At 33.9% G+C, this 25383-nt stretch overlaps 2 protein-coding genes across 4 annotated transcripts in view; one reads left to right on the plus strand and one right to left on the minus strand.

Annotated features, from left to right (window-relative positions):
* Positions 1-25383, plus strand: part of LOC135831202 (uncharacterized) — a 572431-nt gene that overhangs the window by 85251 nt on the left and 461797 nt on the right. The window contains exon 1 of one of the 3 annotated variants that reach the window (XM_065343511.1): positions 2436-2506. The exons of the other annotated variants lie outside the window; for them this stretch is intronic. The gene's annotated coding sequence lies outside the window, so the exon portion shown is untranslated. Of the gene's footprint in view, positions 1-2435; positions 2507-25383 lie in introns of those variants that run through there. 3 annotated transcript variants of the gene reach the window in all.
* LOC135831174 (neurogenic protein big brain-like) lies at positions 2825-20007 on the minus strand. Its single transcript, XM_065343472.1, has 7 exons — positions 19503-20007; positions 19109-19235; positions 4575-4785; positions 4416-4484; positions 4218-4326; positions 4014-4130; positions 2825-3926 (listed from the first exon to the last, which is right to left on the minus strand). The coding sequence occupies exons 1-7, from the start codon at positions 19828-19830 to the stop codon at positions 3340-3342; spliced, it is 1548 nt and encodes a 515-aa protein (XP_065199544.1). The 5' UTR covers positions 19831-20007; the 3' UTR covers positions 2825-3339.

Genomic DNA, 25383 nt, shown 5'->3' on the forward strand with positions numbered 1-25383 from the left:
GCTCATTTGTCGACTTTTTTAGAATTGGAATTACGCATTTTTGGGAGCTTTTGCCTTCGCTTCGCTCGGACTATTTGCTCTTTTCCTTTTCCAAATACATAGAAAACTTATTGTGCAAATTTCATTTTCCAAAAATGTTCAAAGTTTGAATCAGGAACTTTTTTTTTTACTTTTCAAAACATGAATTTTTGAAAACTTTTGGCCTCTTTTCATTCTGCCTCGTTTTTGCTTTATTGGTTTATTTTTTCAAGTTTGATTTTTTTTTTTTAAAATCATCATTCAAATTTCAGAATTTTGAAGCAAAAATAATTACTCGAGGAAACGTAGTTTTCACCTCTCAAAATACTAATTTTCGAGGGTTTTGTTGTTTTCCATTTTGAATTTTTCAAAAAAAAAATCATCATTCGAATTCTAAATGAATATTATGCAAAATTATATGTACCTATCAAATGACAAAATTGTTGTTTTATCTCTTAATTATTTTACTTTAAAACTGCCGTTTTATTTCGAAAGATTGATATTTTTTTTTCAAATGTTCAAATTTTCCTTCAAGTTTTATTACATTTTTAAAAAATTTGCCAAGTTGAAAAAAGTTTTTTATTCGCCCAGTTTCATTACATTAGCAAAAATCGTAAAGGTCAAAATATAATCAAAAATTGAAATGATAAAATTACATGTTTGACGTCCGTTTGCTAGAAAAAAAGCTTGAGATGGTTGAAGATGTTGGAAACGCGAAAAATTTGAATATAAAATCTTACCTCATCTACCCCCTTCCTCTTAAGAAAACTCAAGTGTTTAAAAAATTTCCTACTAAAAGTGCGAGTCTTGCTTTTTCATTTTGAAATTTTATTAGACTCGAGATTCAAAAATTTTTGAAAGCGACTTAATTCAAGAGGAATTTGGGTATACCGAATCTACATACATCTCGTTTCAAATTCAAATGTTTTCAAACGCTCTTTAAAGCTTCCTTTATAGTGGCAATAAGCTGGTAATAGAAAATTTCTACAGAAAATTGTGGAGTTTTTTCAAACTCAATTTTATGCACTTTTGAACCTCTAAACTTGTAAAATAATAACATTTCTTAATATAAATTCTGATGATTATTCACTTTGATAAAAACTTTTCAATCTTCATCTCATTCATCACTTTTCTATGGAAAAGTTGAAAATTTTTGACTTTTCCATAGAAAATTGATAAAATTCCACAGCCAGTATAAATGCTTCCATTTGAATCTACACATTTGACTTTTCTGTAGAAAAATTCCATGGCCACTATAAAGGAAGCTTCATAGGCAACTTTTCCTGAGTACCATTATGTGTGTTTGCCTAACCAGAGATTTGAAGGAGCCGATTTATGTTCGCATCATGAAAGTTCAGTTTTCAACTTTGCTGATGTACGTGATCTTCCTCATCCTTTTTGTGTTGGGATTTTTTTTTTTGGTCATTTAGGTATAGGTTATTTTTTGTGTAATTTTGTGATCTACTTGGGGGGTATGCTTAGTTTTTTGTTTTTATTTTTTCGACCAAAATGATTACTTGATGTACTTCCCCCTCCCCTCCACCAGGAGTAACGGGTCTCTTTGTATTGGTTTTGGCAGTATTTTGTGTGTGTGTGTGTGTGTGTGAAATTAAAGTCGATAAACACTGAACAATTTTTGAAAATTTTAGTTTTTTCGTCCGAATTATTCCACATAGTACGCAGATTTCCACTCCGATTCATTTTGGTCTCATTGTATTCGACCTTTAAAAGTTGAAAAAACTAAACAAAAAAATCTAAAATTGATGTCTGTACAAATTTCTTGAAAATTTTTCATTTCAGAGTGAAATTCTTCTGAATAACCTTCATTCCAAAAAAAACGTGTTGACTCCCGTGTGCTCTCACAGTTGAAAAAACCTTAAAAAGATTACTCAAAGCCTGTAGTTTTTTTTTTTTTAATTTTCACTTCTGGTCTAAACCCTTTCTAAATATTCTCAATTTTTAAAAAAAAAAAAAAACCACCTCTGCCCAGAGACTCCAAAATCAAAAACAAGTTACTCGTAAATGGAATTTGTATTTTTTTTTTCAATTTGAACCCTTCCAGGAGACTACTCCCTACTCCCCTCCCGCCTTAATGAGAAAACCTCTCTCGGTATCTCAAGCAATGCCAGCCAGCCCTACTCATTGAATCATAATCACTGTGATTTGTTATCTCAAGAGTCGTGAATAATGAACTTCTTTTTCAATTTGGAGACTGGAGTTCCATCATTGAGGTGACTATTATCACACCTACTAATGCATTGTTTAAAACCTTATTCTTTGAAAAACAGAGAACATCCCATGTTATTGATTTTCCAGCCCTGAACTATAATACGTTGATTCGTAGTGATTATTACTCGAATGATGCAGTATTTTTATACTAATCAATTCATTTTATCTATTTTTTGTTTCAGGTGAGTACGCGTTTTAGGAATCAGAATGGTAAAATACAGTACCTACCTAGGCTAACCATACTCGTATGTCAGAATCGGTAAGTCGTTATTTATTTATGTTTTTTGGACGATTTGACGCCAATTTTAAAGACATCACAATTCTTGAAATAGGTATTCCATCAATGATCGGTTCAAGCTTCAATCGTTGGCAATCGGCTGACCGAGTGATTTTTGAACAGCTATATCGCGAACGATGGTAATTTTCTTATCAATGACGAGATCAATTTCGACTTGATTATTATTCAGAATGAATTTTCGTTCTACTCGTTTAATAACTCATTTTCTGGCGATTTTTTTCTGCCCTTAAAAATTGATTTTTTTTCTGTAGAGTGCAAAATTAAAAGAGAAGGAGAAAATCATTATCACATTTTTATTTTTTTTCTTCAAAATTGAAAATAAAGAACTGAATAGTTTCAAATATTTACAACGTGATTACTGTTATAAATTTTGAACTTCTTAACATAGGTACAAAACTTTATAAAAACGAATTATTTTATCTACATTTTAATCTACATACAAAAGGTAACACGCAAAAATAATTAAGATGAAAAATAAATGCAAAGGAAAATCATATAACCTAAGGTATGATAATAGATTCAATTGTATTTACAACAAACGAAATAAAAACATTAACAAAAACAATCCTTCGTAATAGAGATGGAAAAACCGGTTGATTTGTATTTTGATTTTTTTTTGAGTAGTTTTACATCAATTTTTTCGGAGTATTTTTTTCTCCGTTTTCCACCTCAGTTTCGTAATAAAAATTAAAAAATTTAAAAAAAGGAAACATTATTCGAAAATTTCAAGCGAATACTTAAAAATAAACAATAAATTAACAGTAATGGAAGACTAGATCTTGTATTGAAATCTTTCAATACTGCGAGCTCAGCTGCGAATTAGGAGAAGGCTGACTATGGTGGTAATAAGAACTATGACCATTCGGTGGAGGTGGAATAGCCGAACTTGGATACGATTCTTTTCTACCACCCATATGAGTCGGAGTTATCTTAGAACCGCTTGTATTATTACTAATATAGGAATTATACGAATTATCATTAGAATCGTGGTGTTTCTTAACAACACCACCGTATATGGACTCATTTCTTCCGGGTATTTTTCCATAAATATCCCTACTGCTGGTTTTAGTACCGTAGATATTCTCAGTTCCTTGACGTTGCTGGTTTTGATGATTTTGACTGATAGGGTTAGCATTACTGGACGGCATAGGGTACATTGATTGAGCCGGGTATAAAGGACCCGGACGAGGTTGTTCGCGTTGATAATTATGAGCAGGAGGTGTTTTTGTGTAAACTGATTGAGATCTGCTTAGATTAGCTCTAGTTAGTGGAGGTGATCTGGTGTATAGGGAACGACTTCCTTCGTATATCGATTCAGATCGATCTTGTGGTTTACAAACTGACATAGGGTAGAAGCCTGTATTGTATGGATGACCATTGCCTGTGAATATAGTGTTTAGATTAGAATATTCGGAACATATTAATTAATAAGGTACCTATTTCAGTGAGGCAATAAATGATTAAATACCTGAATTGGTTGGTAACTGTCTAGTATATGGATTTGGATTCATGATTTTCATAGCAGTTCCTCGACCTTTACCCAAATCATCGTACGTATCAGCTTCCGAATGAATACTCGCCGAATCTATATGAACAAAATGTTACATTAGTTACTGTTTTCCAACATTTAACACCTTTTTAAGAGAATGGAAGGCAGGGGAAGAGTACTTACCACCATCAACAGACATTTCTGATCTACTTTTACGCCGGTTTGTAATGAATATGACTCTGAATACTAAATCAGCTGCTACACCACCAAGACACGGTCCGCCCCAAAATACCTATAGATAAATACTTCAATTAAGAAACATCTGGTTTGGCTTTTTTTTTAAACAGAATTTTTTCCAAGAGAAAAAAAATGCATACGAACCCATTGATTATCCCATCTGTTTGTTACAAAAGCTGGTCCAAAAGCACGTATAGGGTTTTGTGTTGGTTGCTGAAAAAAATAAAATAAAGATTAGAACAAAGTACTTGGAGATTGTGACGATGATTTTATGTGTTCAGAGTGTGTTATAGTAGAACTTACTGAAACCAATCCAGTAGCTAAATATGCCAAGCCCATGCAGGTTGCCGAATTTCCGAACCATTTACGATGATCATCTACAGTTATGCGATAAGTGAACACAATCAGAAATGAGAGCACGAATTCTATGCCTAATCTCTTCCATACAGACATATGACTGGCTAAAGATGGCACAGCAGCGTTATAATCTCCAACATGAGGTGTAACAGAAACCCTGTGAATGAAATTTATCGTTAGCAGAATGTCGATAAGATAGTTTCTAAAACTATACGAAGTAATGATATGTTTAATTATAGTTAACGTAATGAGTTTTGCAATCAATCATAGATAAATGAAGTTTCTCCGGAGCTGTCTAGATTGACAGGTAGGGGGAGTGGGGCTTTACCCAAAATACTCTGTACAACTTCTTCACCAACGTTTCCGGTTGTTGGTGAAGGTATTATTGTAACCATTATTTTTGACTTGAGAAAATTATTAGATTCATTGAAAAAAAATAGGTACCTACAAAATAAATGTCAAAAATGATCGACTGTATGAAAATGTTGATCAATATGATCACATTAAAATTACCTATTCAAAAATTCGATTATTTACTTCTCATTTTGATTGTTTCTCATGTTTCCAAAAACGGTCGTGAGGTGGTGAATATCATTTTGTAACGAGTTTTCCATTCTCTCAATTTATTTGAAAATGAGCTTTTGTTTGTTGTTTAGAATAGATTAAGATAGGGAAAGTAAACATTCGATTTCCTGACATTTAATTATCACATCTTTGCATAAGATGAACTTTGAAACACCAAATATTTCCTCAATAAAGCAGGTAGAGGTAGGTATAGCTATCAGCTACGTAACCTCTCGACTTGGACGATGAATTATCAATTTTATCAAGTTGAAATGTCAAGTAATTCTCTTGCATAGTTAGTCTAATACTTGATGATATTTGAAAATAAAGTTTCTCGACATTTCATTTCAATATCACCAGAAGAAAATGATTAAATCCGGAGTTCTGACCAGATCCCATCAAATCAGATCAGAGCATTGATCGGATTAGATCTGTTCTGATCTGATCAGATGTAATCGTTTTCGCCTCAGTTATTATAATTATTATAAGTAGGTACATTTGAAAGAATGATTTCCTCCATTCTAGATTTTTTCAGACTAAACTTTTTGAAAAGAATGAAAAAATCCACCCCTTATTTGGAAATTTTTGACAATGCTGCTAAAAAAGTGAGATTTCTGAGTATTTTTTTGGAAAAAGAAATGAGACTTAGGTACTGACATTTTTGACGAGAAATCGCAATTTTGAGCAATTTTTAGCAGTAAACAAAGTTTTTTGGCAACCCTGATATTTTAAACTTTTTTTTTGGTTTTCTTTACAAAGTAGGGCCAAAATTTGGAAAATTTGGATGTTTGAAAAAACATTTTAAAAAGTTACTTTTAGTATAACGTTTTTTTTTTTTTTTTTTTTTTTTGGAAAGCCCTGCCCAAAATGATGACATTTGTGATCTGTCACGAGAAAACCAGGTTAGTGTCCAAAACGTAAATTTTACAGGACGGACATTTGAAGTTTTGAATCTATGTGTTCGGAAATCTATGATTCGTAGGTCCAAGAAACTTGGACCACTTTTGACCACAAGGGGTGCCAACATAACCTGACATTTTTTTTTCAAAATCAGGGTTGCCAAAGGCCGATAATCGAAATTTCCCCAAATCGATTTTTTCGTTTTTTTTCAATTTTGCACCAAAAATTTTGCGAAAACTACTAAGAATGAATAATTAATATAAAATAAAGTTATTTATTGAGTTTTTCAATTTTTTCAAAAATTTTGTTCAAAGTGAAAAGAGTTGATTTTTCCAGCTTAAGCCTCATTCCAATAAAATGACACTAATCCACCAAATGTGGGTCGATTGCCCCAAAAATTTGTATGTTGACTCCCCAAAACATACTTTTCAAGAAAATCTCAAAAAAAAAAATTTTCAAACTTTTTTTGTAGTTGCTCTATTTTTTTAACCTTGAATTTAGGGTCAAAAGAATCGTTCGCGAACGTTTTAACCACCACAGGCGGATTCTGCACACTGAGTACTACCAATATCCATAAAAAAAACCAAATCGATTTTTTGGACACTAACCTGGTTTTCTCGTGACAGATCACATTTTCATTTTTTAACACACTTTTGATCTCCTGAAAAGACTATTGCATAATTTTAAATGCACATACTCATCATTTTTTTACTTTTAGATCACATTAGAGTGCCTTTGGAAGAAGTTGGGAGAGCCAGATCAAAAAATCCAAGTGATACATACTTAGACTCAGTGCTTCCAAAAACCTCACAAACAATTATTGCACACGAAATTATCTTTTTTTAAATCTTGAAAAGGAATTAATGTACCTGTAGCTAGGTTCAAATAAAAAAAAAAATTGAAAAAAAAGGTTGAAAGTCAGGCTTGGTATCCCACGTGGTATTCTTTTTTTGGCCTTTGTCGAAATTCTCTCCCTCACCCACCCTTCTTCAAAAGTATCTAAGTACCTTTCATTTTTTAAAACAAAAATTTCAAAATTCGCCAATAATTGCCCAATTTTACATACAAAAGATCTTGCTTTTCAGCAAAATTGCTAAAAAAATCTAATTTTCCCTCCAAAAATAAAGAAGTTAGAAGTCTTGCTTTTCAGCCGAAAATCATTAAAAAGTTTCGCTTTTTTTGCCAAAAATTGCTGAAAAGCTTCAATTTTTGCTAAAACTATTGTGGAAGTCTCGTTTTCTGCTTAAAGTTTTTTTTTCAGCCAAAAATTCTAAAATTTTCAAAAGTTGTTCTAATGTGTCGTTTTTTTCAGAAATTGCAAAATTCTCACTTTGTTGCTCAAAATTACCAAAAAAATCTCGCTTTTTTTTGTATCAAAATGTTGCAAAAAAATCAGGTTTTTTTGGCAAAAAATTAGGGTTTTTTTGGCAAAAAATACAATGAAGGATCACCTGTTTGGCACTTTTTTTTTTGGTAAAATTGTACAAATTTCCATTTATACTTAAGATATCCATCTTCAGGTGAAAGTTCTGATTTTTTCGGTGATTTTTTTCTACATTAAAATATTTTTATCCATGTTTTGTCACTTTTTTAGTCTTCCAATTTTTTTTTTTTTTTTTGGAAAAAAGTGACTAAATAAAGCCCTGGTGAAAACTTTTCTTTTTTCCAGCATTTTGAAATTAAATTTCCCACACTTCCCACCATTTTACTCATAAATTCAAATTCAACTACATATTTACAGACGTACCCATTCACATAGCTCGATGAAAATCGCAATTATCAATTCAACAAAAAATATCAGCTCACTGCAAAACACATTGCCTCAATTTGGCAAATCTACTCGTTAATTTATCACATCTGCGCCTATATACTGTCAACATCTCCATTATTTTTACAAATCGTCGCAACGATAAGATAATAATTCGCATCGAATTAAATTTCATTTCCTCGACACATTCTCAAACTATACGAATATATTCTTTCATCTTTCAATACACAGCCGCATATGTCGAGTACCCTAAATTATTCAAGTACCTACGCTACCCTTTCTAGCATTTAAATTTAGTATTTCTCAGTGTACAGAGAGACTGACAGGACACATGCTTGCTGTGGTATGCATATACGAGAAAACACATGTAAAACATTCTACTTTTTTACCAGCACAGGAACCAGCACTATTATTTCGCAAAGACGATACGTACGATGAGTATACAGGATCATCTCATTCTCAAGCTCAACTATGAACCATCGTAGTAGTACACGTTTCAGACATAATTTTTCAACTTGGAACATATATACGTGCAACCGGATTATCTATAAGTACATGTTCCATACATCATGATCCCATTCCCAGCATCCGGTGACACAAATTAGCGAAACTTCGACATCTACTAATCGTCAACATCACGGTAGGACGATGAGTTGAAGAAGAAGAAAAAAAGCTCTCACATTCTCACGACGAAGGAGCTTTAAAAAATCACATGCACTTGTATCCGTGGGAAGAATATACGACATGATGAGGTTAATGTAAATTGAAAAGGCTAATAAAAAGCCCTCATTTTTTGATCGCAATCTCTAGGGAGAGGAGATTTTCGTAATCTCATTCGGGAATCGCGTATACGAACGTTCAATTCTTTTATTTTTTATCAATCAAATTTGACCACCAACGCGTCATGTTGTTAAAAACATCCCCTAGGGAGGGATGAAAAGGCACGTTAAATGCGATCATATTGGCTGCACCGCGAATGGTTACGGTTCACTGAGCAGACATTGGCCTTATGTATCAATGTGTTTTATGTATTGTACGATTGGTGCTATATAAAAAGTGGTGCAAAAACATCGTGCTTTCTCACGTTGTTGCAGTGGTCGGAGTTTAATCCCAAGATGCGATTTTGCGATCGAAATTTTAGAATGAAGTATCAATTTAACGATGGTGTAATGATCTATTTAGCTTTCGTAGCAATAAAAAATGATGAGAATGATCGGAAACATCTTTTTTTTTTTCGTAAACACCGTCAACAAAACTAGGTACCTATCTTTACTGTAGTCGGATTCCAAATCGTAAACGTACTTCATATAATAGGTAATTCGATTTGCTAGGTATGGTACACAATTTCTATAAGGCAATTTCACGGTACATCGTTTCATCTCGACAATTTTTTTTTTAATAATGAGATCGTACTAATATAAATTTCATTTCTTGTTGCACCAATTACCAATTCTTCCATATTTCAACGTAAACACTATAATTGAAAAGACGTTTTAATAATTTCATCGAAACGACCCAAGATTCGGGTTCAGTTTTAACCTACTAGTTACAAGTATTTTTACGTGCAGGTCAATTACAAAAGAATTATGTTCCTCCTCTTCGTAGTGAGCTATCCGAATAAGTATTTAACTCTTTATTTTCTATTGAAATAATATCGTTAATTCGATGCTCCGTACAACCGCAAATGTTCAAAGGGTTCGTAAAGTGCGTTTCGTTTAGTCAAATAATAGAATGATGATTTACATATTAGAGAGATGAACAAGTACATAGATAGGTAAGATTCGCAATTGGATTCGAAATAATCTAAATTTGAGCCAGAAAATTATTTGAGCTGAAACATATCAAAATTACGATCTTTCGTTTCTGGATATAATTCTCTCATTGAAATTCTTTTTGATTTCTGTTGTTTGTGAAAAATATTTCATTGAAGAATATGATTCCGGATTCAAATTGAACGAATCATTCACGACCAAAGACCAACTCAACTGTTCATTCTTGAGAAAAAAATCGATCGATTCAAATGACAGTGGAAATTGATCCTTTGTGAATGATTCGATCACGAATCACGAAGAAGTCGTTTGCGAATGATTCGGTTATCATTCGTGAACGATTTTGAAGTCAATATGAATCGTTCGCGAACTGCTTTTATTGAAAATGGGAAATTCGTTCGTGAATGACTGGTCAGATATGAGTGAATCTCTCTGTTGAAAATCAATGATTCATATTGCTCATTCACATGAATCATTCCGTTGGAATCTTTTGAATTGAAGATACAAAATTACTGAATCTTTCGCACGCATTGGTAAGATATTAGATATTAAACACTGATCGTTTGTGAAAGATTCGCAATTCAATGAACAATTTTTCCGAAGAGACGAAGTGAATCCTTCGCAAAAGTCCAACACATTTCACCAACAAAGATTGATCAGTTCTTTCATCAAAGTGGAGTGGATTAATCGTTCTTGAACGATTTGATCAGACTGAGTGGATCGTTCGCGGATAATTTGATTGAACAGTGTAAATCGTTCGCGAACTTCTTAGTCATTTCATTTCACCAAAAAATTAAAAATGTTCCCTGTTTTTGTAGACAAAATCTTTTATCAAATCAAATTGAGCGAATCATCGTTCATTCGTTCGTGAACGATTTGATCGAACCAAGTGAATCTTTGCAAACTTTCAACTCCAAGTTGTTTCACTGAAAAATTAAAATATTCTCTGATTCGTGAATGATTTGACTAGTTTGAGTGAATCATCGTTCGGCGTTCGTGAACGATTCGATCAAACTGAGTGAATCTTTCGTGAACTTTTGAATCGTTTCACCTAAAAATGAAAATATTCTCTCATCTCTGTTTTCAATGATGAATTCATCTTTGGCGAATGATTTGACTAGACTGAGTGAATCATCGTTCGTGAACGATTTGATCAAACTGAATGAATCTTTCGCGAACTTTTGAGTCGTTTTATCTAAAAATGAAAATATTCTCAATTTTCAATGATGAATTTATCTTTGGCGTGGCGAATTATTTGACTAGACTGACTGAGTGAATTATCGTTCGTGAACGATTTGATCAAACTGAGTGAATCTTCCTCGAACTTTCGAGTCGTTTCACCTAAAAATGAGAATATTCTCTGTTTTCAATGATGAGAATTTATACTTGGCGAATGATTTAACTTTGACTAGGCTGAGTGAATCATCGTTCGTGAACGATTTGATCGATTTTGAGTGAATCGTTCGCGAACTTTTCAGTCGTTTCATCAAAAAATGAAAATATTCTGTTTTCGAAGACGAAGATTAATTCATCGTTCGTGAATGATTTGATCAGACTGAATTGAACGACTTGATTGATTCAAGTGAATCTTCCGTCACTTCTGCGAACTTTTGAGCCATTTCATCCAAAGAAGAGAATAATTTAATTTCTGTATTCAAAGATGAATTTATCGTTCGTGAACGATTTGATCGGACTGAGTGAACATTTTGTGAACGTTCAAATCGTTTCATCAATATTTCAAAAATTGAAGACAAAATGAGTTTTATTTTTTTGGAAAGGCGATAATCTTTGATGACATTTTCTAATTCGCTCTAACTACTTTTCAAATTATATTTGCAATATAGTACATAATTCGAAAAATTTTACCACCTCCTTGCATCTTCAATTAAAGGGTTCCGCTTTATCACCAAGTATGAAAAACAACTAACGAGTTAACAATGATACATTTCCACGCTTCATATTCTTTCGCTATCAGCGAGAGGGGAAGTACTTGAAGATACCCATGATACATTTATCAACTCGGCTGTAGGCTGTAGTCTTTTTTAATGTACTCGTTCATTGTTCCGCACACTGTCGCGGTAAAGGTCGCCCCTTTTTAACCTTTTGTTGTACATGCAGCAACAACTGACGCACTTGTTATACAACGTTGGTCTTTTTTTCGCCAAGTTGCAGTTGTATGTAGTTGTACTGTACTCGTAGTATCATCGTGTACTTGATGCACGCGCCCTTCGCCAAAATCAGCCAGTCATTAACTTCCAACTTTTATGCAGTTTCAAACACCTGTCTTAGTTCACTTGCAACTTGCGAGTGTGTTTGCGGTCGTTATAAATGTTTCTGTTGCTGCGATTGAATTGAGCGCATTGTGGATTGGATGTAACATGGCCAAGGTTGCTTTGATTTGAACAAAGCCTCCATAGGTACTGGAACGATGTAAGATGTAACATTGCTATAATGCTACGAAGAGGTAGGTAAATTATTCGGCCAATTTATGGCGCCAACCACCGCTTCGTAATTGTTCGTCTGGACACCTTTTTCTTTAGGTTACGATTTCGTTTTTATTGTCTTGGTAAACCATGGGTCCATCCTCGAGGAGTATACTCGTAGGTACTTCATCTACAAAGAGATTCTTTCTCCTATAGGTTCTAACAAGTTGGATGACATAGTTTTGTGTTGAATCACTTATTTTCACGCAATATTTACTGTACCTATCTAAACTTCCCCCTGTTTTTTTGGCTCATCGTCATATGAATAAGGGTAATTTTCAGCGTATTATGCATAAGCCAGATCAATCCACTTATAACTACATACATACGAGTACAATGTTCAATATTTGCCTATCTACGGTTTTATCAGATTAGGGTGCAATACGAATGCAAAAAATTACAGATTTTTTCAAGCTTGTGTATCGTAAATATGTTCGAGCAATTGTTTGAATTTTTCTACTTTTCCAAGACATACTCCTATGTCAATAGATATTTTTTTGTTTCATTCCTTTCGAAAATGGGTGGAAAACACCATAATGAATCTGGTCTTTTTTCAAGAAGTTTGATCAAGCTCCCTTTAACTGCTTTCAACTTACTCTTCTTCCATACCTACTTATCTTATACTTAGATTTCAAATTTTTTTTAAAAAGTTGAACAAAAAATTATTTAGCATGTGATACTTAGGTATTTTTTTAAAAATGGAAGTCAAGTCATCCCCAACTTTAAAAATTGAGGATTCCCTCTCAATTTCCTCGAAACCGTTTCATGATTGTTTTTCGAAGTCAAATTAGAATAGATAATTTTTCCAATTCTCTTTTCAATTTTTTCAAGGACCGTCAAGGAGAAATTTTAATTCAGCATTCCATTACTTTTTTTTGATAATTTTGATAGTTTACAAAAAAATGTTCACATTGCGATAAAATACCTCATTTCTTCGTTAAAATTGGAATTCCCATATTTCCAAAATCAAATAAGAGTTCAAACAGGGTTGAAAAATATCGAAACTTCCTAAAAAGTGACAATGATTCAAAGTTTGGAATTCAAAGAGTTGAGTGGCCTATTTCAACTCTCTTCAAGATGACTTGAATCGACTGAAGAATTAATTCATGTTTGAGAAGGGTTTGCTCAACTCTGCTGTTGTAAATATCTTCTCTTAAAATCCAAAAATCAGAACAGCAATTGAAAATTTGAAGTCTAAGAAGAAAACCTCTGTACACATCGTTTCCCAAATCTCAAATTTTCGTTGAACTAGCTCCCAGAAAATCAAATAGTTCTCTCATTAAGAATAAAATATGTGACTTGAACACAACTAGGTCCACTTTTTTTATACAACAAACAGCAAACCTATTCATTTAAAAATGAATAAATCGCATTCCTGCAAACACCGAAATCCTCCTATCTTCTTATTCGACAACTACTCGCACGCGATGGCATTTCGCCTGCCTACAAAGTACCTACGAGTATAAAAGACACCAAAAAAATTAATCAAATGGAAATCGCACCAGGAATGCTCATTAATCTGACCCATTGCCATATCCATGCATAGTGCAAACACCTCTATTCTAAAGTTAACGACACATTCCAACCATTTCTAGTTCAGGCGCCTAAAAATGCTAATTAACCGCTTCGAACAGGTTTACGACAAGAAAAAAAAACCTCCCTTTCTGGGTAACTGGCGGACGAACGTGTAATTTAAATGCATTTAAATGATGAAAACTCTCTGTAAGTATTTGAAAACCACCGCTGAAACATACCGAAAAAAAACTACCATCTAAATACTCGACTGTAATTAAATTTTGGTCTGTCTGAAGACGGAGAAAAAAATCCAAAACGAAATGCCCATGTATACACAAGGTATATTAAACAGCTGTGGACGAGACGTGCCAGTGCCACCCTAAAATACAGCAGATGTTTCGAAACCGGTGCCTTGGCCTATAGCATAGAGTACCTACCTATACTCCATACTTATACACGAAGATCGGATCGGATCGTCGTGAGCCCTGAAATAGGAAGCACGATATTATATTTATTATAACGAAGCGATGAACATAACAGAAGACCGAGAAATATTCTTCTATTTATCCTTATATAGGTACCTTAAAGAATGCGATAAGGTAACAAAGCCTGGGTTGCCTGGAACATCTGCTGGAGAAGCTTTGCCACTGCATCGCTAACACGTGCTACAAAAATTAACCTTAAATTGAATGAGATTTTACATCTTCAACGTTTTCGTTTGTTCGTCTGTCTACTGACTGTACGAACAGATTTTTTTAAAAACCTCTAGGTACGTGCAATATTCATCATCATCGTGCTTCATACGCGTGGAACTGGAAGGTCATAAGGTACATCTTTTACTTTCGGTCGTACCTACCTACCTACCGATCACCCACCCACGTTCTTCAATAGGTAGATATAGCACGTTAATCGTTTCCTCAGTCAGAGTATTTAGGACGTGCACGAAACACAACACACCTGGAGATTGTTTAGAAAGGAAATACATATTGCGAAATATTTGCATAATGAGCTCGCGTCACAACGCACGTGAGTAGTGCTGGTGATAAGTTTTTTTCTACGAGTACCTGACAGTTTTAGTTTGGTGTGGATTGCAGATGACAAAAGATTTCCTTCTCAGACTGATGATAAATTATTGAAAAAAATGGAGAATATTGTTTTGTAAACTTTTTAACGACAAAGGTATCTTAAAAATTCGCAGAACTTGAACGAATATTTCGAAAAACACATTAAGGACTTGGAATAAGTACAGTATTAGCGAAGTAGGTACCTATTGGAGTTCTCTTTGAGATGGGCCAGGTAAAAATCAACAAAATACCATCGCATCATTGCTCGCGAGTAAATACGTATGGCGAATTCCTATTCTAATCGAATTTCATCGTTAGAAAATGAAAAACGAACAGACGGTTTTGGCTATAACAAAAACATCTCGCGTTCAATTCATCGTCGCAGTCTAGCTGTAAATAGTCCGAAAGCAACGGTTTTTTCGATCCTTTTCAAAGTTGTGTTATTCTGGATTTGTTCGATTGAAAAATCTCTCGGTCTGGTTGAATTCAGGACCTCGAGGCTATACTCCAAAATTTTAGGCATCGTCGTTTCCTGATTCATCATCCTTCAGGAGATCGAAGAGTGGGGAAGGGAGGAAGAGTCATTGGAATGCTGCAACTGTGGAGATCTCAATTCTCCATAACTTTTAAATATCTATGTTGATTTTTTCGTTTCCATGAACCTTTACTATTTTTCATTTCAATTTTCAAGTTTTTTGAAGAATTTTTCAGGCAATTTTAAAATATTTTACCATTCTTTCAGAATTTTTGTTTTTATTCCTTTGATTCTATTCGATTAAAAATGGAAAAAAAATGAAAAAAACAATTTTTTACCATTTTTTTAATATTTTGGAGTTTTTCTCTCCCTCCCACTATATTTTAAATTTAAGGCTAATTTCTTGCTATTTTTCTAATATTTCAGGGTTTTTCCTTCCGCCATAATCTTCAAGGTTTTTCTTTTCATTTCAATGTTGCTAATTTTCAGGACATAGGTACTCGGATACTTTTAAGTACTTACCTAAAAAAAATACCTACCAAAAGTAACCCCTGTTTTTTTTTCAAAAATTTTGGTTACCAAAGTCATTTTGAAATTTTTTTTGAAAATCCTATTTTTCCTAATCTCGGCCTTGCTTCTTGAAGAAAACAAGAAAAAAATATGTTGAAAATATCAACAAAGAATAATATTTGAAAATAAACAATTTTTAATTTTTTTCTTACCAACTACACTGCCTTTTTAGCACTACCTTTGTCTAAAATTGTCAAAATCTCGCCTTTTCCAAAGTTCTCAAAATGCCTAGAATTTTGGTTTCTCTCGAAAAGTTCCTTAAAAGTCTTATTTTTTTCAACAAAATACCAAAAATTTCAAAAATAGTAGCCAAAAATAGAAATAAAATGTATCATTTCATTGCCGAAAATCCTGTTTTTTGCTAAAATAGTTGAAGTCTTCCTTCGCCAAAAGTTTAAACACAAAATCTCTCTTTTTTTCAAAAATTGGATACTCAAAAGCTCATATTTTTTGCCTAAAATTACTGAAAAGACCTATCTCTTGCTAAAATTATTGTCAAAGTCTCCTTTTCTGTCAAAAACTCTTTCAAAAAATTGTTCCAATGTGTCGCTTTTTCGCCAAGAATTGCTAAAAAGCTCTTTCATTTGATAAAATTTTCAAAAGTCTCGTTTTTTGCCAGAAATTGTTAAAATTACTCGTATTACCAGTTATGCCCAAAATTACCAAAAAATCTCATTTTTTCAAATCAAAAAATTGCAAAGTTGGTTCTTTAAATTTTTTGGCAAAAATTACGAAAAATCATCATTTTTTTTTGCTACCTACTTTATTGTATGTACAATGTTTCTAACGAGTACTATTTTTAGACTTTAATTACAGTTTTGGTTTATTTGGGTGATTTTTTTCTGCTTTAAAATATTTTGCCCATGTTTGGTCACTTTTTTGCTTACTAAAGTTACTTCTTTTTGGAATGAATGAAAATTTTATACACTAACCAAACCATTTGAAATTCACAGAAAACCGGAATTTCTTTGCGAAAAAAAAACAAAAAAATTGCACAAAGTTACTCTGAATCATCATAAAATTACATGATTGCTAGAAAAATATAAAAATCAACATAAAGCAATTTCTTAATGACAGGAAAAAATATAAATTGCACAAAACAAAAATTACCAGAAATTGAAATGAAAATTACTCAAAATTCTGACTTGATTGACTAAATTTCAGTTTCGTCCTCACAATTTTCCGGTATTTTTAACAACTTTATCCGTTTGGTCAATATTTTTTTGAAAATTTCTGTAATTTTTTTCAATTATCTCACAATTTTGAGTTTCAATGGTATTTTTTACTAGGTATTTTTCAGCATTTTGACTAATTTTTATTTCAATTTCTGGTAATTTTTGTTTTGTGCAATTTCAATTTTTTTTTTCTGTCTTCAAGAATTGCTTTATGTTGATTTTTATATTTTTCTGGAAATATCAGGCAATTTTATGATGATTCAGAGTAACATTGTGCAATTTTTTTTATCAATTTTGTTGTTTTTTTCCTTTTGCAAAGAAATTCCGGTTTTCTATGAATTTCAAATGGTTTGGTTAGTGTTTTTTCTGCACTCGCAATATTTTGTTGAATTGATGATACTTTGAACAATTTCTAAGCCTGTTCCAAAAAATTTTATGTGATTTTTTTCAACTTGGTGGCAAACGCACCACATATATTCGTGACCTTCGACCTTTGATAGCCTCATGACATCGGTTTTTTCCTCCCCAGCGACACATCTGTATCGTAAATTTGAAAATCACAAAGAATTTCCCAGTCGAAGAATGAACATCGAACAAGTAAACCGCATAATCTTACATAATTCATCTTTTTAGTCGCGTCGACGAAGACTTTCAGAGGGAGACTTCAAAGGCTACCTTGCGGCGACAACACATAGGATAATGGAACTGCAACGAATCCGTCGAATACTATAAATCGAACTGCCTGGATACAATAGAAATGCCATATTACGATCACCTGATATTTTCCATTCCGAGCCTGTCCACAATAATATCAGAATGCTGTAGGGGGATGATGTTGGCCCAGTACAGTACTGCACTTTCATTTATACCGCCACATGTCCCATGTCCCCATATTGCTAGCATCATTTTGTTATAAAATCCCTCAACAGGCTGCCTACTTCTCGATATCCGCGCTGAGCTGTGATGTGCATTCCATTACAGCTGCAACAACCGGCTCGCTTCTCTTCTATTCAAAAAACCGGATGGTGAATTCGAGCTACAGTTGGGTTAATTTAAGAGCCCTGCTTCTTATAGCTAGGTACGTATTTTCGAAGGATAACACTCCACCAGTCTACGTCCACCGACGCAACGAGGGTCGAGGTAGTTGTAGCCACCCGCTTAGTGTCTTTAAACCTGTTGCTTGGTTTGAGTTATGATTTTTTTCCATTATCGAATACCAATGACATAAGCCAGACGAGAGGATGGTTTCGATAAATCGAATGAATAGGTAGTTATTACAACGACGTAAGGAAAAAATATGGATTTGAGAAAAAAAAATAGATTGAATACACCCTGGCTCAAGATCCACTACTAGTCTTTTCCATTTTTGGCCCCTTCAGAATGTATCTGAAATTTCTGGAGAAATTGAGAAACTTGCTGCTGCCTGCTGGCTCTTAAAAAAATCAAATTTGTTTTTTTCACATTTTTTGGAATTTTCAAATTGGACAAGAATTTATTTTTGGACTGGCACTCTACTTTTTTGTATTTTTTACATTTTCCAAACATTCGCCAAAAAATATCGACAAATTAACTTCAGCTCCTGAAATTTAGGTTACGAGGGTTTCAGAACGTGCTTTCTCGATCTAGCTTGGATTCATTCAAATCGGAGAGTACCAGCTAAAAAGATTCCCTCACCAATAATTGAATTCAGCAAAGAGGTCTTAGTCTCATACACCATCAAAACACATCTCACAAGTGTGATATACGATCACGTAGGCATACACTTTAAAATAGAAATTTAAAATCGGAGTTCCGTTCTTTAAAAAAACACTTCCTGTCAACTTGTGCAAGCGTAAGTGGACCCCTTTTGTTGGAAATTGGTTCCTTTTTATTACTCGTCGCGGTTCTGTTTTCTAAGAGGGCTGGTTTTTTTCTTTTTTCAAACCTACCACGATCACCCTTGAAGTGAAATTCAACCTGTGCCGGTAGGTATATAGGTATCTTACATGTAGTTTTCAATGCTGGATATACGTCTTGTAGGTACCATCATTGATGAAAATTAATACGCAAATTTAAGAATCAAACGTATTAAATTACTATAAATTGCGCGTACGCTAACGTTATCTTAGTTGTATTCTAATTAATGCAATAGAAGTTGGGATAGAGTTCAGTTTTTTTAAATGGTAATTAAGTGTTTGAAGGTTTGCATTAAACGTACCCGTATAATAAAGCTGCGCCGGCGATAGCTCCTCCGCTTTGGGCTACGATGAACAGCATTCCTCTGAATAGAGTTATCCTTTGGCTCATCATCATCGATACAGTAATAGATGGATTCATATGGGCACCTGCGAGTGAAATTATATAACGAATTAGTATCTATTTCATGTGTAGAATTGTGTAGATGTGAATTTATAACGATCAAATAACGTCTACAGCGTAGGTCTATATTGTATAGGTAGGTTTATAAATACCTACTGAATGAAGATACCTACCTACTTTAGTTTATTTCACCTCATTACACAAGCGACATAATTTTCACAAATTAAGAAAAACTTATTGTTAGATAAGTTTGAAAATGTTTTAATATGATTGTTACGAGCATACTCAATTACCTGATAAATTCTGAAAGCAATAAGTCAACACACAGACAGTGAACCCAGAAGCAGCGGCAGTAATGAACACAGTCAAAGGAAGAGATCCAGCTTGAGCTGCAGTCGAAGCAGCTCCACAAACGATGAAAACGTATAAAAATGATGCCAAACATTCGGAAATCACCGATCTCCAAAGCTGCAATGTTCTCATTTCAACTTGAGCTGGAGGTAGATTTTTCTTAATCACTTGAGTTTTATCCTTCTCCATAGATTCGACTTTTTCTATAAACGTAACCACACATTGTTCCAAGTTCTTGTCGTTCAAAGCACTAAAATTTGTGTTGGCCATTGCGAAAAATTCCAAAAAATACGATAATTACTATCGAAGAAAATACGATCCGAATTAAAAGTTACACTAAAATAATTATCATGTTCGCGAACACGTTTCTGGCGCACTGGATCACGAATCGATGCGAACTACTTGTCCAACCTATACTAACTCCGCCAACTCCGGTCTTCGGACTCGAGCACCGCGGCAGATCGTTCTACGACTGTTGCTATCTGTGGTTGATGGACGGAGGGAGAGACCAGAGACGAAATACAGCCAATAGGCATTCGTGATCTATGCAAGAGGGTGCGAAACACCAGAAACAAGTTCATGAATGATCAAAATCACAAAAGTCTCGTGCTTGAAATAAGAACATTTAATGTGCAGGTTGTTCCAAAGAGAATATTCTTTTCTTTCTCGGGTGTCCAGGTTCTGGACGCGATTTACCTATTGTGCGGTTGATAGTTAGGCTAAATTCAATCAATGACCTCACGAAACGTATGGCGAAGGGGAGAGGAGGCGAAGGTGAAAAAATTTGTCACTGTAGGCCTGCACTTGTGCACTGAAAAATCCGCGAATTTTACCGAGTGCGAGGGTTGCTTTTTTAGGAAGGATGATGTCAATTGATTGGTTGATTAAGAAATTATCATTTTATTTTCAAAAGGAAACTTGACGAAGAAAATGACGATTAACCTACTTTTTCCAAATAAAGAAAATGTTTTCACCAGTTTTTTAAAATTTGAAAAAATTGGTATAAACATATTCATACTGTAGGTTTTCAATTTTTATAAAGAAAATTCCTAAAATAAAGAAAAAATCGCATTGATGAATAATTGATGATGCAACGCAAAATTGTCTAAAACTTTTTTTCAGAGATCAACTATATTGAGTGTCTGAGTGTTCTGAAGCAAACTAGAACTATCTAGGTGCAAATTTGCAGCATTTTAAAGTTTCAGTTCCCGAAATGAACTTTTAAAAAATTGTGTTTGAAGTTCAAAGTATGATAGAATCAATTTTTTTCTAAAAAATGTAAAATAATAAAGAATCAAAATAAAAATTCAAACTGGTGTGACTGGGGAAAAAATTGATTTCAGTTTTCAGAAGGGAAAAAGAGGTTCAATTTTGAAAAAATTCGAAAAAAGTAGATTTTATTATGTTTTGCTTTTTTTCAACTTTTTACTCATATCAACAAGTCGGTAGGTATTTTACTTTTTTCAGGTGAATTTATCGTGAAAAAATCACAAGAATGTCTTCAGAGCCATATTGCAAATTTTTTTAGTGTTCGGTGACTCCTTGGTGAATCCTGGTGACTTCTGGTCATAGATTCACCAGGAGTCACCAGGTGAGTTTTCGACTTTTTTCCAGCAGAATTTATGGTGAAAAATACACCAGAATGCCCTAATGACCCTATAGAAATTAATTTAAAATATCTGGTGACTTCAGGTGACAATTTACCGGAACTCACCAAGCGAGTTTTCGACTTTTTTGGAGGTGTATGCATGTTAAAAAAATCAGGAAAATGTCCTCAAAGCCTTTGGAAATTTTTTTTAGTGTTCAGTTACTCCTTTTGGCGAATCCTGGTGACTTCTGGTGAATCTGTCACCAGAACATTTATGGTGAAAAATACAGTGGAATACCATAATGACTCTAAGAAATTGATTTCGAATATCTGGTGACTCCTTGGTGAATCCTGGTGACTTCAGGCGAATCTGTCACCAGAACATTTATGGTGAAAAATACAGTGGAATACCATAATGACTATAAGAAATTGATTTCGAATATCTGGTGACTCCTTGGTGAATCCTGGTGACTTCTGGTGAATCTGTCACCTAGAACTAACCAGGTGAGTTTTAGAATTTTTTCCAGCTGAATTTATGGTGAAAAATACACCAGATTGCCCAAATGACCCTACAAATTAATTTTAAATATCTAGTGACTCCTTGGTGAATCCGGATGACTTCTGGTGACAGATTTACAGAACTCACCAAGTCAGTTTTCAACTTTTTTGAAGGTGTACGCATGTTGAAAAAATATCACGAAAATGTCCTCAGAGCCTTTGGAAATTTTTTTTAGAGTTCAGTGACTCCTTGGTGGATCCTGGTGACTTCTGGGGAATCTGTCACCAGAATTCACCAAATGAGTTTTCGACTTTTTTGAAGGTGACTTTAAAGTGAAAAAGTCATCCCAATGGCCTCCTGACCCTAGAAATTGTTTTCGAATATCTGGTGACTCCTTGGTGAATCCGGGTGACTTCTGGTGACAGATTCACCAGAACTCACCAAGTCAGTTTTCGACTTTTTTCCAGCTGAATTTATGGTGAAAAATACAGCGGAATGCCCTTTTGACCGTAAAAATTGATTTCGAATATCTGGTGAATCCTGGTGACTTCTGGTGACAGATTCATCAGAACTCACCAAATGAGTTTTCGACTTTTTTAAATGTGACTTTAAGGTGAAAAAATCACCACAGTCGCCTCCTGACCGTAGAAATTGTTTTCGGATATCTGGTGACTCCTTGGTGAATCCTTGTGACTTCTGGTGACAGATTCACCAGAACTCACCAGGTGAGTTTTCGAATTTTTTGAAGGTGACTTCAAGTGAAAAAATCACCACAATGCCCTCCTGACCCTAGAAATTGTTTTCGTACATCTGGTGACTCCTAGGTGAATCCTGGTGACTTCTGGTGACAGATTTACCAGAAGTCACCAGGTGAGTTTTCGACTTTTTTCCGGCTAAATTTCTGGTGAAAAGTTCACCGGAACGCACTAATGACCTTAGAAATTGTTTTCGGATATCTAGTGACTCCTTGGTGAATCCTGGTGACAGATTCACCAGAAGTCACCAATTGAGTTTTCGACTTTTTTCCAGCTGAATTTATAGTGAAAAATACAGCAGAATGCCCTAATGACCCTAGAAATTGATTTCGGATATCTGGTCAGATTCACCAGAACTCACCAAGTGAGTTTTCGACTTTTTTGAAGGTGACTTTAAGATGAAAAAATCACCACAATGTCCTCCTGACCCTAGAAATTGTTTTCGGATATGGTGACTCCTTGGTGAATCCTGATGACTTCTGGTGAATCTGTCACCAGATGACCAGAAGTTACCAGTTTCATCTTAAAGTCACCTGCAAAAAAAGTCGAAATCTCACTTGACGAAAAGACGCCAATTTTGTGTCATGTTTTTAAAAAACGACTCAAAAATGATTGTGAATAGATAATGTGCAATAAGACATCGTTTTTGTGTCAAGTTCTGAAAAAGTGATCCAAAATCTATTCTGAACTGTCATGTAATGAATGAAATGATAAAATTACTGGTGACAAAAAAAAAGATTATGTTGTAATAAACGACATATCAAAAAGTTGTAAATTGTAAAATGCATGTAGGTGTGGAAACACTTGTATGACACAAAAGTTGCCAATAAAAGTTTTGAAGGAGCACTTTTAGTGTTTTAAACAAACAAAAAACCGTTAAATACGTTTTTGTTATGTTTTAAACGTGTTTTTTTCAACTCTAATTTCTTAAAAGAAACACTTTTTTTCAGTTTCTCGTAGAAAAAAAAGTGGAGTGGAATGAACTGTATTTTTAGATTTTCATTTTTCTTCCTGTGCTTTTTTATTTGACGAATTTCGTGTTTTGATTTCAATTTTTCAATATTTCTTGAGCCTTATAGCTATTTTATGACCTCACATACTTCATTTTCGATTTTGATACCCTACCATGAAGTAAAATTTAGAGTTATTTAATCATAATGAACAATGTCATGTATGTCATGTTGTTGGAAAACAGACACGACGCGAGTGTGAGAGCCTCTCCTCCATAAAATTATATGCAACCCTGCAATTGCATTGAGACAACCCTGAAATATGATACGTACTTGCATTTATGTGCCTCATGCATTTTGTAATGTTTTTTACAATCGATTTTCTTTTTTGTTTCAGGTGAGTAATGAGTTTCAAACAACATAGCCTATGTACCTATTTGATGATAAGAAAAACTAGAAAAGTATGTACTTTTTATAATAATTTTCATTGTTCGGGATAGGTAATAGAACTTCATCCAATATAAATTTTCAACTTTCTCACTTCTCAGAAGTGTGTTGTGTTATGAATTTCCAAAAACAAAAAAAAAAAACGGTTGATCTTTGATAAGAGATGAAAATTAGTTTTTGAACCTGTACCTATATATCTAGGTACCTGCAGGATGCACAGAAAAATATCTAACACCTTCAAAAAAGTTTTCTGCCAAATGTTTCGGTTGGTCACAGTGAATGATGATATGATAGCACTTGATTGGTTGTTGGACTGAGGAGATAACAGGCCCCTTCAAGTCCTTGGCTGTGCAGTCATGTATACTTCAACTCAACTTGAGTTGCCTACTCGCCAGTTTGAAGGCGGATCATTCGTTATGTTAATGATACCTACACCCTGTCTGTATGGAAAGAAAATATGTAAGTATCGATATAGCGATTTGTGAATAAGAATTTTCCTTTTTTGATCAAGCAACAGATACTGAATAATCCAATTCGGCACATTTATTTTGAAGTCTACCAGAATCGTTTTTTCTTTTCTTTAAAAAACTGGGGATATTATTTTCATTGCATTTTAATGTAGAAACGGAAAAGATGATATACCCCTGGTATTTTTCCATCGTATAAAAAACCCCAAGACTACTACTACGATAAATAAAATAAAAAATCGACGCTAAAAATTGCTTCATATTATTCGAAAACCCATGTTTCACGTGTTGCTCTTTCTTGAAATTATAGTCTGTTACCGAGTATGAGATAGTGTTTATCGTTCGCGTACAAACAGAATTTCACTATTAGAAAATATCCGTAGGAAAACCTAGCCTCCGGTTGTTGTTTTTAGCCATAGCAAGGCGCGCATTTCATATAATATTTCAGACACTCCTTGACAATAAAATTCTGTTTTTTTCTTTTTCTTCTTCTTTTCTTGCCACAGCTACGAGAGGATTAGCAGTCGCTTTCGCACATCGATAAATATGTACATAACTACGCTGAGAAATTGGTAAAGCTCATTTCTCTCGTACTTGTCGAAAAATAGTATATCTTCATCTTGTTTCAATAAGATTTAATCCGATGATAGAAATCGAATTTGAATGATTCACCACTTCATAAAAAATCTTTCAAGAGTACCTACTTTAGTAGGTATCTTCTTAATTTTTATTCCTCGAAATAAACGTTATAGGTACGTAGAAGGTCAAGGCTACGTTTTAAAAAATGAATATTTCTCGTCTTACTTTTTTAAAATTTCGGCGAATCGGATAAATTCACAAAAGGTAGGTAATTGTATCCGAGCTGAGTTCGCAAAAAATAAAAGCAAAGCAGAAAATATTTGATTCTTTCTTTTAATAAAGTCGATAAGAATACTATAATGAATGAAAAACGCTGGTCTTATATAAAGTTGAAAAGAATGCCTCCATATAGTGGTACATTTAAGTTTAAAACTGATAGGTAGGTTTTAGACAAATGCACCGTCATCGTTGCGGACGTTAACTCAAATACTTACCCTATATTTTTCTTCTTATCGAATTATTTGCCGGAGAAAAAGCG

This window comes from Planococcus citri, chromosome 1 (assembly GCF_950023065.1).
Source record: "Planococcus citri chromosome 1, ihPlaCitr1.1, whole genome shotgun sequence".
NCBI lineage: Eukaryota > Metazoa > Arthropoda > Insecta > Hemiptera > Pseudococcidae > Planococcus > Planococcus citri.